Consider the following 15,442-nt stretch of genomic DNA (forward strand, 5'->3'; position numbering starts at 1 on the left):
GCAATCCGAAGTGACATTGACCACCAATATAGCATGTACATAAAGACCCAGTGCCTCATCCGGAGCTAACAGTGTATTGCACTATCACAGGACCTAGCATGTCCTACCATGCTCTGTAAATAACTTATGTACATATACCGATATGCCCTACTCTGTTTACTTGTTTTATTGCACAATGTCGTTCTATTGGATTCTATTATATGTTATTACTATTGTATTATGCACATCGTTGCGGGCAAGACCACCCGCATTTCATTGTAAACTTGTATGCAAATAAACAACTTGTGACAAATAAAACTCTTGACTTGACTTGACCACCAGCCTCTCTCTCTTAATGCATTAACTGGGTTAATTCATCTAAATGTTATATTGTTAACTGTCTAGTTAGGCATTAACTGTGTTAATCTAAATGTTATATTGTAACTGTCTAGTTAGGCATTAACGTTACTGTGTTAATCTAAATGTTACATTGTAACTGTCTAGTTAAGGCATTAAGTGGGGAGTGCGTCATGGTACAATTTCAGTAAGTGGGGAGTGTAAACAAGTTGAACGCGTCACGTGAAATAACGTTATGTGAATAAACCTATAACGTTACAATGTACAGTTTCGGACAGCTGGCTGTGTTGTGAACTGTGCATAACGTTATGAATAAACCGCGAAGTCACGCGAAATAACGTTATAAACGCGAATCTGGTAGTACATTTATTTTTATCTTCTTGAGATGATAACATAACATTACATCCGCCTTTTACCGCATGACGAGCTAAACCAATCAGAGAGGGGCTTCGCTCAACCAATCAAAGAGGGGGCTGCAGAAATGGAGCTCAACCAATCAGAGAGGGGTCTGCAGAACTGGAGCTACGATTTGTAGAGACGCCACACGCTGCGACTCGATCCACTCACATCAACAAGACAGAAAGGTCGCTCTTCTTTGTAGCGGTGTGGCCACGGATCATATAGCCTGTGTACACAGTTGGCTACTTCAGTAAGTAATGCAACTTTCAGTTCTATTTGTCAGTGTTCACGCTACGTTAGTGTAACTTTATTTACCTGATGATGGCAAGCCTATTATTAGCTAGCTAACGGCAGTTAGTGGTGATGTGGCTGCGACTATTTCCTGCAAACGAAAACATGTTTACTAACGTTTCCTTTACAAAACATCTAGCCAACCAACATTTACATACCCCCCCCCCCCATCATCTTGTCAATTTCAGGCCCCTGTGTTTACAGTTAACATCAGCTAGCTAGCTCTGGTGGCCTAGCCAGCTCGAGGAAAAAGTAAAGTTGCATCTTGGACTGGTATTTTCTATAGTTAAACCAAACCAACCAGCTGAGCAGCATGACTTGTCTCGCCAGTTTATTATCCAGTGTTAATGGGGTGATTGAAACCACGTAGTTTCCAGAACATCTACAGTGTTTTTCAGTAAATATTACCAGAAACTTCTCCAGTAGTCTTCTATTTGTCAATTGCATTCTTCATGTAGTTCTCACTAACGTTAGCCCTTCATGGTCTCTAGGAGCTGACATGATGCCTGCTGAACCAACAGCCTGACTGTCAAATGTCATGTTATCAGCTTTGTCTAGCCAGAATAAACCATACATTGTAACTTATCGTGCAACATTGACCTTTGAATCTCAAGTAGAGGTTCTCAAGTAGGCTGAGCTGAGCACAAGGTTAAAGGGATAGTTCAGATTTTTGGAATCATAGCCCAATTTATTATTTAACCAATGATGGTGTTGATTGGTCCTTTGAGTCCTTTCTCGGCACCATTCATGCAGTTCCTCACACTAGCTCCGGAATGTTGGCCACAAACCAATGTAAAGTCAATGGGGTCAAGCTCCTGTCTGTACAAGCTGACTGAGGCTCACTGAAATGTACTCCTCACAGTGCACACAAAGTAAATTTCAGCGAGCCTCTGTCTCTAGTCTCTACCAATCAACATCATCATTGGTAAATAAGCAATAGGGTTCCAAACATCAGAAGAAGTATCCGATTGTGTGGGGGGGTGCAGGTGGGAAAAGTCACTCTACGAGTACGAAACCCATGTGTCCGAACATCCACAGTGATCAAGTTTCTTTATTAGTTGTCATACCTAAGTACAGAATACTTTTATACAAAATGCTTCTTTCTGTTACGCTCCAGAGACTGTGCTAGACAAAAATAGATAAGTATAAAATAAGTATAGCAAGTAAAAAATAGAAGTCACGTATGTAGACACAAGTGTTCGTTATGTACGTACAATGTTCAATGCAGAGTAGAAGTAACTGAGTTACCATACATACAATATACTATACAATAGAATATACTAATATACAATATACTATAATAATAATAATAATAATAATGACTTGGATTTATATAGCGCTCTTCACTGACCCAGAGCGCTTCACAGAGTCCATTATTCATTCATACACAGTCATACCGGTGGTGGTAAGCTACAATTGCAGCCAGAGCTGCCCTGAGGCAGACTCACGGAAGCGTGGCGAATAAGATAAGATAAGATATTCCTTTATTGATCCCCTTGGGGAAATTCAGGCATCATAGCAGCATGGGGGGGAGGGGGGGAGGGGTACAGGTAGTAAAACAACACAGTATACAGGTAGTAAAAAAGTAAAGTAAAGTAAAAGTAAAATCAACGCCTACGGCCCCTCCGACCACCACCAACATTCATTCACATGCATACACATTCATACGAGGCAAGTAGGTTAAGTGTCTTGCCCAAGGACACAACGGCAGTGGGATGGACATGGGCTTGAGCGGGATTCGAACCACCAACCCTTGGATCATTGGACAACCCGCTCTACCCCTGAGCCACGCCGCCCCACTATATAGTGCAAAGCAGAAATGGGATGAGGTACGATTTAGGTACAATTTACAGTAAGGTGTAATGAGGTATGGGTTGTAGTGCAAATTCTTTCCCAATAAATATAAAGTGTGTTTAGGTGTTCTAAAGTGTGTAAAGTGGGTGCTGCAGTGAGTTGTTTGTTTAAAGTGTGAGTGTGGATGTGTGTGCTGTGAGTGCATTTGATGGTTGTTACATAGTGTTATTGTTCGTTGAGCATCCTGATGGCCTGGTTGATGGGGAGGGAGGAACAGATGTAGCCCTTCACTAGCTTCTCAAAGCACTTCATGGCTATGGAGGTGAGAGCTACAGGGCGGTAGTCGTTGAGGCAAGCGGGCGTAGATTTCTTGGGTACAGGGATAATGGTGATGTAGTGTAGGGTGTGAAGGGGGCGTGGCACAAGTTAACATTTGTATTTAAACCAGAGCTGTAAATTAAATTCATGGTTCCCTCAAGCAACAGTGCACGTTGTATTACTGTAGTGTGCTGTGTTAAGTATTGCAATCTTTCTTCATTTTATTGAACTCTATCATAGTCTATGTGAACGTGTGCCAGGGGGCAAAGTAGCTCAGGATCAGACAAGTTGTCTGTTAATGTTAACGGTCACCTACTTGCAGCCAGGGTATGAGCTGATGTATTGCAGCTCTTGCCTGAACTGTCTCAGTGCAGTTATTATGCCTGTTGTTTGGGCATTGGGGTCAAAGTAGGGGTGGACGGTATGGTCTAAAATTTATATCACGGTATCATCGTTTTTGATTAATTTTTTTTTTTTTTTTTATATTTTTTTTTATATAAAATATATATATTATATAATTAGACTTGTACTTGTATTATCTGCGAGACATCGCCACCACGCAACAAGCTCCACTGTCTGTGTGTACTCTAGTAGCCTCCAGCTACGGCCAGGATTCTCCGGAGCTGCACCTGGACCTATACTCGAGTAGCCTCGAGCAGAGCTACGGCCAGGATTCTCCGGCGCTGCACCTGGACCCTATTGGTATAACGTTACTTAACTGTGCTCAGCAAGCCCTCAGCTCGAATACGCATCGAATCAGTGTTATAAGACATTGATATCAGGAGCTATCTGTAGCTACTGCTAGCCGGATATATAACGTTAATACTAGTGATGGCGAGATGAAGCTTCATGAAGCATTGAGGCTTTCCATCCAATAGTACCACACATGTGTTGAAGCTTCATGGTGTATTTGCTCTACTGTGCCATCAAGTGGACAATAAATGTAGAACAGGCAGAGTGATGATGATGCCAATAAACAAATAATAATGTGTCTGTTTTTCTAACAGAATGATGGCAGGGACAGAGGAGAAAGCGCTTGTGTTACTACAACATTCTATAATTTAATATAGTGTGTTTTTCTAACAGAATGATGGCAGGGACAAGTGCTTGCTTCATTCATTTTTATTCAGAAAAAGCAACTCAAAATCGACATGCCATCCTGCATTTGGATCATACAGATGTGATCAGATTAGGCACAGCAAGTTACATTACAGCAAGTTTATATGTAACGGAGATGATATCATATGGTCACCTTTTTTGCGTTGTGTTTAACTTTCTTCGATGCCCCGAGGGAGTTTAGAACCCGGGTCTGCCGTGACACGGGCGACAGGTGACAGCACAGACCGCTACACCAAGGTGAATTCACTCTTCATGACGTGTAAAGTGTGTCTTTTTAAGTGGAGTGAGTTTAACTCGCAGTACCGCTACTCGCCAGTCACTTCACAACGCTTGAAGTCCATCGTGACTGACAGTGCCTCGCGCTACCATCTGTTATATATATGTTGGGATTATTAGGATACACATTTATTTGTCTTTCCCAGTACTCCACAGGATTCTCCAACGCAAAGAAACTCGTAATGAATTCCTATGTCGACACTTGTGTTGCGGGGATGTTCCGGGGAACATAGGGATGATCCCGTGTTGGAGACGCGTTGGGAACCAACCCCGAAGCCATTTCCTGAATCAGTGACGCGGAGTGAGGCTTCGGGGGCGGTACACCCCCGACCGAGGCTTCGGACGTCATCAGTACGTCACCTGATACGCGCTTCGATACAGGCTCCACATAAAAAAAGCTGGATTGCTCGACACAAGCTCCGAAGCCTCGCTTCAAACGTCACATCACTAGTTAATACAACGCCTCAGTGAATTATTTAGTTCAATGGGACATTTCGTTTTGAACGGTGAACTAACTTGCGTTAACGTGAGCTAACAGCTAACAGGTAGCACACACGTCTCTACTAGACTTTGTGGAGCGTTTGTTGATGTCAGGAGCTATGGGTAGCTGGCCGACTAGATACCGTTCGGTTAGACAATGCCTCATCATGTATTAAACTAAAAGTGAATAGTTGAGTCAGTCAAAGCTTACCAAAAGCACGAGCAGTGAACTCCAAGACCACGTGACTGAACTCAAACTAGAAAGAAACAGACTAAGAAATGACGTAAACTCCATGATCAAAACTGCAAAAAAAAATGTCATCAATGACAAAACCGAGGAAAACAAAAATAAACCACGTGAACTTTGGAAATTACTCAACAATCAACTAGGCTGCAGTAAAAAACTCAACCAGGTTCTCAAACATAAACATAAAGACGGACAACACGCTCATCACAGACAAGCTGGATGTAGCCAATTACTTAAACACTTTCTTCACAAACATAGCCACAACACTGGTAAACAAACTACCCTCCCACTCAGGGCAGTATGGGGTAGAACACATAGTAGCATACTACATGAACCTAGGCGTCCACAAAGACGACTTCAAACTGGAAATAGTAACTACAGATGAGGTACTCAAAAAACTGAGCGCCCTCTAACCAAACAAGGCCACTGGCCATGACAACATCCCCTCCAAATTCCTCAGAGACTCAGCAGCAGCCATCACCCCAGTCATCACACACATAATAAACCTCTCCATAAAACAGGGACACGTCCCCAAGGACTTCAAAATTGCGAGAGTAACACCCCTGCACAAAAAGGGCAGCAAATTAGACCCGGGTAACTACCGCCCTGTTTCTATCCTTACATCCATCTCGAAAGTCATGGAAAAAATAGTATACGAACAGATCGAAAAATACCTCGCGGAAAAAAATCTAATCTACGAATTCCAATCTGGCTTCAGAACATCCCACTCCACTGACACATGCCTTCTCTACTTGAACGACCACATCAAACAAGAGGTGGACGCGGGCAAATACTGCGGCATGGTCATGCTGGACCTACAAAAGGCCTTCGACACTGTCAATCACACCATTCTGATTGACAAGCTAAAAGCAATTGGTTTTGATAGTTTATCAGTGAGCTGGATACAATCCTACCTGGAGGGGAGGGAACAGATGGTGGAAGTAAACGGTACCCTATCCCCCCCCCTCACAGTGAGCTGTGGTGTTCCACAAGGAAGCATACTAGGACCGCTACTATTCCTAATTTATGCAAATGACATGTCGTCAGCTTGTGACTGCAACTTGTTCCTGTTTGCGGACGACTCAGCCCTGCTGGTCTCTGACAAGAACAAGTTACAGGTTGAAAAAGCCCTCAGCTCGGAACTAGGCAAAATCTGCATATGGCTCGCCGACAACAAACTATCATTACACATGGGCAAAACAGAGTCCATTCTCTTCGGTTCAAATAACAAACTCAGCAAGACTGACGGCTTCTCGGTTACAGTGGGTGACAATATTGTCACAAGGAAAGATGAAATTACCTACCTGGGTTCCATCCTAGAGGCTAATCTTTCCTGTGACAAAATGGCATCCAATGTAATAAAAAAAGTCAACCAACGAACGCGATTCTTGTACCGGATCTCCTCTCTGGTAAACAAGAATACCCTGAAGACTCTAGCAGGAGCACTCATTCAAGGGTACTACGACTATGCTTGCACCTCATGGTACCAAAGCACCTCAAAGGCACTAAAAAACAAATTACAAACATCTCAAAACAAGCTAGTCAGACTACTACTTGACCTGACTCCTAGAACCCACCTCACCCCTGCCCACTTTGACAACCTAGGATGGCTTAGAGTAGACGACAGAGTACAGCAACTTGCAATGGGCCTGGTCTACAAGATACACTACGCGACCAAGGTACCCATGTACATGTCAAAATACTTCCCAAAGGTCAGTGAATACCACGATCACAACACCAGAGGGAGCTCCACAAATCATGTAAAACCCAGATTCGGCTCAAACAAGGGACTAAACACGTTTCGCAATTATGCCACATCAATGTGGAACGCCCTGCCTAAAGCTGTAAAGGAATGTGAATCACTACCCACCTTCAAAAACACTCTCAAAAAACACCTACGTGAGACTGCAATTCGAAACTGGCCCCTACAAATGTCCTAACCTAGTTGTACAGTAAATGACCAAGTAAGGCTTTGTCAACATTCCAATGTACAGTGTAAAATGTGTGTGTGTCCCCTACCCAACCCCCCCCCCCCCCCCCCCCCCCCCCCACCTCCAATGTACAGCCCTCACCCAACCCACCCAACCCCACCCCACCAACCTCCTCCAATGTACAGTTTCTACGCCAAATGTATATACACTCCTTTTCTGGACACTTTTGTATCACAAACAGTACTGTATTTGCAAATCTGATATGTCATAAATGTATAGATGTAGCAGTACTGTCTATCTGTATGTCATGTATGTCATATATGTTATGATGAATTGAAAATGGGGGACCCTGGTGGAAACAAGACGAAAGTCTTTCTCTGGTCTGCATCCCCTTAACAATTGTATGTATTGAGATGTACTGTACTGTACCCATTCTGCAATCTGTTAATAAACTTTTCAATCAATCAATCAATCAATCAATTGACTGGGTCATTTTGTAACGGTAGCTAAGCTAACGTTAGCTCAGGGAGACGCCGCCGTCCTCCTGTGTCCCGTCCCACTAGACTACTAGACCCGTGTTTACATGCGTGCGGTAGGGGCTGGCACGCCCACTGCGCGAAGCCTCCTTTCCAGTTCGCACATATCTATTATCTATGACTAATTCTATCTATTTTTAGGGGCAAATGCGAGTGAAATAGTCGCGCTGTGGTTACATGACGTCATTGCTATCTACCGGTTACACGGTATAGTCAAAATCCATACCGTAGAGCAAATTCATACCGTTTATACCGTATACCGTTTATACCATCCACCCCTAGGTCAAAGTTTCACTTTTGGTATGTTTTAAGTAGGGATGCACCAATCCAACTTTTTCAGCCCCGATACTGATACCTGGGCTTTGGGTAACGACCAATACAAAGTACAGATCCAATGAATCCATTACTTAATGAACAGTATAGACTTGAGATCAAATGTATTTTTCTCCATTAGAGAGGTTTAACATGTCAAAAACGTGATTTAGGCTAGTATTGTGGAAATTATCTTTGTGGATACGATACCAATATTCTATATTAGTGTTGGACCGATAATCCAAAACCAGTATCGGTGCATCCCTAATTTAAAATTCTCTATACACTTGGTTAACTGTAACTTGATTAGCTGTTGCTAACCTAATTATTGGTATTAGTAAGTCAAGTTTCAAGTTTGTTTTTAGTTGTCACATTATCACATATGTACATGTACTTCAGTGAAATGCTTTGTTCTGTATGAGCCTCTGAGAAGTTGGTAGCATTACTTGCCCACTGGAGTACGGCTTCACCACAGGCATTCACGTTGTTTTCCCGCTTCATTAACAAATGCAGTCTAAAAAAAAAACAAATTAAGTTAAGAATTTTGGACCCATATGTGCTACTTGTAAAAGATGTTGTTAATGAGGAGTCCTTTCTCAGCACAATCCATGCTGTTGGTCATACTGGATACCCACAGTACTGGCTGGGTTAGCCACAGACCCAAGTCAATGGGGCCACGCTCTTGTCTGCTGCACCCAAGCCTTGAAATAAACACTGAAACCTACTCCACAGCGCACCCAAAGTAGGTTTCCGTGTTTATTTCGGGGCTTGTGGGTAATATATCCAGTATGAAGCACGGCATGGATCGCACTGAGAGAGGACTCGGCTGATACTCGCAGCACTCCGGATCAGTATCACCGACTGAAAGAAAAAAATAGGTAGGTGTATTTCTACCCATTTTAACTGGGAGTTTGGATGTGTAAAAAATAAAATTTTATTTGTTTTGCACACAGAGACCAAGATGAATGTGGGCGTGGCACACAGCGAGGTGAACCCCAACACGCGGGTGATGAACAGCCGAGGGATCTGGCTGACCTACGCTCTGGGCGTCGGAATGCTTCACATCGTGCTCCTGAGCATCCCGTTCTTCAGTGTGCCCGTGGTGTGGACACTCACCAACGTCATTCACAACTTTGTACGTTCATTTTCCTCTCTTGTCTTAACCCACTTGTACCCCAGCACCCCACCTAACACCTAACAGGATCACTTGTTATTAATACATTTACGACGGCCAGGCTTTGTTTATATCTACACAACTTAAAAGGGTGTCACATTTTTTCAGTTTTTGATTACAGTGGGAGAAAAGGGGTCACCGAAAAATAGTATTACAGGACGCACATGCATGCTGTAAGCATAAGACACAACAAAAGCAAATTTGCAATAGCTGCGACCTTCTGCGATAGGCCATTCCCATTGCCACGCCCCCTTTTAGCCAATTGGCATGAACACACACACACTTGACTGCCATGCCCAATTTCAGTCTCCTAGGATGAAACCTGTGGCCGCTGGAGGGTGAGAAAAGGTTGTACTAACTGACCGACAGAGCTATAGCTATAGAGCTGCTGGTCACAGCTAAAAACAGTGCACTGTCTGTGTAAGCAGGCCCTTGTGCTTCAAGTTGATTGGTTTGTCAATCAAATGTCATCCCGTCAAATTACTGCGTGGAAATGTGAATACAATCAAAAACGATTCATTTTAAATGAAAGATGAGATCCCAGGGTTACCAAAGATATCAATACGTCATACTAAATAGATAAGAAGGTTCCTAAAGCAATCAAACATTTTAATTTGATCTAAGGGCTCTGCCAGTATGAATACGTCTCAATATTGTCATGCCATAACACTAGAGAAGCGCTGGAATCGGTTGATAAATAATGTGTGTGTAAATCTGGCCTACAGGACATGGGGTGGAATGCCAACAGAGCAAACGCTCCATAACGTAATGGGCTTGTGTTCCTGATCCAGATTATAGCCTCATTTTGATTTCAAAGTGCTATAAATAACACTTAAGTAACACGGAGGTGTAGGGGACACATATTAGGCAATTTAGCTGATCTATGTAGGGATAAGTGGTTTATCGTAAAAATCACTTCTCGGGCTCATTTAGTGACCATTATGGTTTTTCCGTCATTGCAGGTCTCGCTCAATGGAATGTTGCTTAATAGATTACTCTTGGACACATAAGCCAGCAAACCAAAGGTTAGTCTAGAGTCCAGTTCCCTCTACTTGGCTTTATAACATAGTGTTACATTATACTTCAGTGATACACGCTTGTAAACGTTACGGAAAGTGATAAATATAGTTTTTGGAAAGGTCATGGACATTTTTTCAAAATCTTTTTCCTGATTTTCAGTTGTAGTAGGTAAACTAAACCAGGGGACATGCCTGTAAATATGGACACTGACAAATATTGATAGTGGAAATTCCACTGTATGCCAGGGAAATGTCATGGAGGTTGATTAACAAATGTGTAGGAAGTTCGGAACCGGGTTGATTTTAAAAAGTTATGCTCTGTTCAGGGAGACTATCCTGGTGACTGCCTGACTGGTGGTGATCTATTACAACGATTTCCTTGCTCAGCACAGAATAGACTAGCCTCTCATTGTTATGTGGATTGCCTCAAGTAAAGAAACAAGGTCAGCATACATGACATCATTCACTACCCCAAGCTTGAAGCAGCTGGCAAGGGCTGTTAGAGTGACTGCAATGTGCTGCAATAGCCTGTTGTTTTACTTATGTGTTGCTGTCAACAAGCTCCAAAAATAAAAACAGGCCTGAGGACAGTTCTTGTACACAACACACTGTCAAATTGGGGATTGTATTTAGGCCTAGTCTTATCAAAATTCCATATTTAGTGTCGTCGTTTTTTAATTCTAGAAATAACCCAATAATTTAGCACTACAAGTTAAGAGTCCATTGCTCCTTATCCAGATACATTATAGTTTGATGTCATATCAGTGACCCCACCAAGATATAAGGATATTTAGTCTTACAATTGACTTATTTGTTGTACTTAAAGGAAAACGCCAACACGCTAACGTTACAACTAACCTAAAGTACAAAATAAGCGTATTTCCGCTGCTATAGACGTCGCTCTTTTATTTTGGAACCCCCTGACCGGAAGTTATTACCTTTGTTATCTGCTTGAGTGTCCGGTTGTTGGTTTTCGTTAACTACAGTAGCAGCATATCAACACCAGCCATGGGAATACTGTTTTCTAAATTGGGGAGGCTTTTAATCGTCAAGGTAAGAGGATTTTAAGTCATGGTGGTATCCATAAACTTCAATCGGTTCGGATCCTTTGAATGAAATGAGAATGTAAACAAACACGGCGTCACATTAGTAAGTATCACTGCGTTGCATGAAATCACTGACTGCGCCCCGAGAGGAGTGGTTTGGCAAAAAATTGTTCAGAGTATATTTGCTTAGAAAACGTAATTGTCGAATTCAATTATTTTTTATTTCTCCACGTGGTAAATACACAGGTCACAACATGTTTACAGGAACGTTTTGGAGTTGTATTTGGAGTGTATTTCGTGACTGTAGGGAACGTCAGGGTACAGGTCTGACCCACTTCCAGTGATGAAGCTAAGCTACGCTAACGGAGCGGCTGTTCCTTAAGCCTAATGCACGCACAGAGAAGAAAAGGGTATGTATCTTCTTGTCTAACTCCAGGGAAGATGGCAAATAAGCTAATTTCCCAAAATGTTGGCGTTTTCCTTTAAATAACAGTCAATACAATATGGTAGCTGGCTAATCAATAGTACAGGCATTCTCATTCCCCTTTCTGCTTTAGTGATGGGGCTAATGTCCCTGCACTTATGAAACTGAACCCCAGCATCCGTTTCTAGACTTAATTGCGATGTAGGCACCTTAACAAAATGTAATGTGTGAGCTTGTGATTTATATGTATTGTTGGAACAATACCGTAATTTTTGGACTATAAGGCGCACCTGAATATAAGCCGCAGCAGCTAAATTGAATGATGTTTACATATATAAGCCGCACTGGACTATAAACTGTAGGTGTTTTAATGTTTAATTACCATATGTAAGGATTCGTGCACAGGGGATTGTCAGGAAAGAGATGGCTGTTTGAGGAAGCTCCCATTTATTAACATTTCAACAAACAAGTTGCATATTTGCACAACGTATTCAAGTGTTACCATTTAGTGCAATAGTAGCTACAGAACATGTACTGTGCTGTGTAGCTGTAAAAATCCATAGATTAGCCGCACCGTTATATAAGCCGCAGGGTCGAAAAATGGGTGGAAAGGCGCGGCTTATAGTCCGAAAATTACGCTACCTCTTTTCTCTGTCAGGTGAACACAGTGGTCACTGGAGCTCTTGAAATCTTTCCCCATATCATCACCTGTTTAACTGTGTAAAGGATCAACACAGATTTAACAACTCAAACTGGGGGATGTTCTTTCACCATTATGCTTAGAGCACCTTTCTTAATCCTACCGTTATGTTGTGAGGAAGACACGTGATGATTGAACATAAACCTTACCAACGTATTCTGTCTCAAGGTTTTATGTCTAATGTCCACATGTCCTCACAACAGAATGATAGAATTTGGGTACAAAATCTGTTAAATGCTCCTTTTTTAAGAGCAATTTTTTGGGAGGTCCTTGAAGTTATTTTAAAGGGATAGTCCACATTTATATACTTTCACCTTGTGCATGAAAAGGACAAATTACTGGCGTCGGCACATACTGTAATCACTTTCAGAAACTTTGTTTTAATACGCCAAAACTTCCAACGCTGCATGCACCATTTCAACCCTCCTCAGTTATATTCTCCTTAAGGCTCAGACATAGTCTGGAAAAACAAAGTGTATGCACTGTGTGGATGGACAGTCCGCAGTCCTTTCATAGTCCAGGAGTACCAGCCAATGTCCTTTGATCAGCGTGCAGGCCGAGCCATGCTGTAAGAAAACGCTTAGTACGCATTGGACGTAAAAATTCAGCAGTGCGCAGACGTGCCTACGCTGAGGTCCCCCTATTGCATCGTTTTAGCCCACATCGAGCTGGTCTGCGTACAGTATTTCTGGACTATCTTTGGGTCTTTACACACAGTGACTTGTGATTCAGCACTCACTAATATCCAGTTTGTTGTTTTCATAGGGGATGTATGTCTTTATGCATGCGGTGAAAGGCACTCCGTTCGAGACGCCAGACCAAGGCAAAGCCAGACTTCTCACACACTGGGAACAGCTTGATTATGGCGTGCAGTTCACTTCATCTAGAAAATTCTTCACCATCTCTCCTATCATTCTGTACGTACTAAGACCAGTTTCACTTCCCATCTGTTTTGTCTTTGGAGATCCGAGCTTTACTGTGCACCGCAAATGTAACAATAACATCCAGTCGCTAGCTTTGTGGTGGTGGTGACTTGCTATGAACACCACGGTGCTAAACACAGACGGAGGAAGAGTGTAAGAAGAAACAATATGCCTGTAAAACAGTTGCCTAATTGTTCTTGTTTTGATTTTAAGAAACTAAAGCCTGTAAGCAGGATTCCTACTAGGGGCATTTTGCCAAAAAACAATGCTGATGTATTTTGCACATAATCTCACACATCCAAAAACTCTAAACCGTTTTGCACACATGAATTTCGTTGGCATTAGTTATTGAGAGTGAATTCGTTTTAACATGGGCACCAGTGATGTCATCTGGGACATTAAATCCTTGCGTTGTGTTAATTACAGCACCATGAAATGTAGATGAAAAGATAGCAATACCTTGTCTTATAGGGCCCTCATTTCCATGAGCTGTAATTAACACAAGGATTCAACGTTCCCAATGACATTACTGGTGGCCCATATTAAAACTAATTTGCGCTCTGTCAAACTAAATTAATGTGTTAACTGTTTAGAGTTTTTGGATGTGTGTGAAATGATGTACCAAATAAATCTGCATTGTTTCTTTGAAGTGTTAAATCTTGAAATGTATTTGACCATTTCCAATTTTGGGAATTGTACAAGTCAGGACAAGTGTGTGTGTGGGGGGTGTAATTCACATACTGTGATATTTATTGCCGGAGGAATAATCTTCAGCTGTAGATTGACATGGTGTAGTTTACAGTCATATTGTAATATTTGTTGCTGTGAAGAATAATCTTAAACTATAGTGATACAGCTGGTAGACCCTCCAGTATTTGGGACAGCCCTAATGAGTATACATAACACCGGCCAAGATCTTCAAATCAAATTTAAAAACTGAGGTCAGATAAAAGTATGGATTTCCCTAAAGGAAACATTTTTAGTAGGAACCCTGTGTAATTTAACTATTATAAGTATGTGTGGTCTAACTGTCCGTTGTGTATAGTGCAGTGCATGTGGTCTAACTGTCTATTGTACAGTACATACTGCAGGGCTTTCAATTGCTTTTTCAGAAACCTAACTTTTCCATTTTCCTCCCCAGATATTTCCTGGCCAGCTTCTACACAAAGTATGACACGACACACTTTGTCATAAACACTGCCTCACTGCTGAGTGTGCTCATCCCAAAGCTGCCACAGTTACACGGAGTGCGAATCTTTGGCATCAACAAGTATTAAGCCGAGTGTTTAGATAGTGCTGTGCCTCCATAGCAAGGGTAGTTAACCCCTCTGTAATCTGTACAACCAAAGTGTGTACTAAGCAGTTTTGTACAGTGTGCGTAAATGTCACTCATTTGTTAAGATATAGCTATTAAGTTGAGTTGTTGGGGGGGGGGGGGAGAGAGAGAGAGAGAAAAAAAAATATGGGAGACTTGTGAGAGTACAGAATGCCATATGCATTACTAACTTAAGTGAATATTTAATGATGTATTTTTCGCCTGTGTGGACATTTGGCTGGCCCAGGTTTCAGAGGTGATGCTTTTTGTTTGCCCTCACTTAAACACGGTGACACGAAAGACTGAGTTAGTTAGAATTTCTAGCCACAAAAAAAATGTCCAATGTATTTTTAAAGATGATTTATTCATGTAATGTAGGAGCCTATGGCTCGTTGTTTATTGGCACTCTCATTTTGTGACTGGTGTCGATCTCGTTAATGCAGTGTGAAGAATATGAATTCCAATTTTTTTTTTTTTTTTTTTTTTTGCATGATTTCCTTGGTATGTGAATCATTTCTCATTTGTAACTCAATCAAATAGGGCAGGCATTTTTTCATTGTACATAAGTTTACTTTTTGTGAATGTCCTGTATGTAAAAATGGAGATGATTTGTTATTGTTGGATTAAATGTTTACTGAGGCAGGTCTGAGGTATGTCTATTAATTATGTACTTATATTCATGTAGCTACTTAGTTTATGAGCTCTTGCCATTACCAAGGCAGCTAGTCCTGTTTCGTTTGGCCATGGCTCAGTTAGTCCCGTTTCATTTGGCCATGGCTCATAGTAAGTATTCTTGATGCTT

The 15,442-nt window shown here is 41.8% G+C and overlaps 1 protein-coding gene across 1 annotated transcript; it reads left to right on the forward strand.

Annotated features, from left to right (window-relative positions):
* The first annotated feature begins 845 nt into the window (after nucleotides 1–845).
* Nucleotides 846–15,282, forward strand: ormdl1 (ORMDL sphingolipid biosynthesis regulator 1). Its single transcript, XM_084309505.1, has 4 exons — nucleotides 846–985; nucleotides 8,993–9,174; nucleotides 13,168–13,319; nucleotides 14,467–15,282. The coding sequence occupies exons 2-4, from the start codon at nucleotides 9,001–9,003 to the stop codon at nucleotides 14,600–14,602; spliced, it is 462 nt and encodes a 153-aa protein (XP_084165631.1). The 5' UTR covers nucleotides 846–985; nucleotides 8,993–9,000; the 3' UTR covers nucleotides 14,603–15,282.
* The last annotated feature ends 160 nt before the right edge of the window (nucleotides 15,283–15,442 follow it).

The sequence above is a fragment of the Notolepis coatsorum genome (genome assembly GCF_963971535.1).
Source record: "Notolepis coatsorum genome assembly, chromosome: 3".
Taxonomy (NCBI): domain Eukaryota; kingdom Metazoa; phylum Chordata; class Actinopteri; order Aulopiformes; family Paralepididae; genus Notolepis; species Notolepis coatsorum.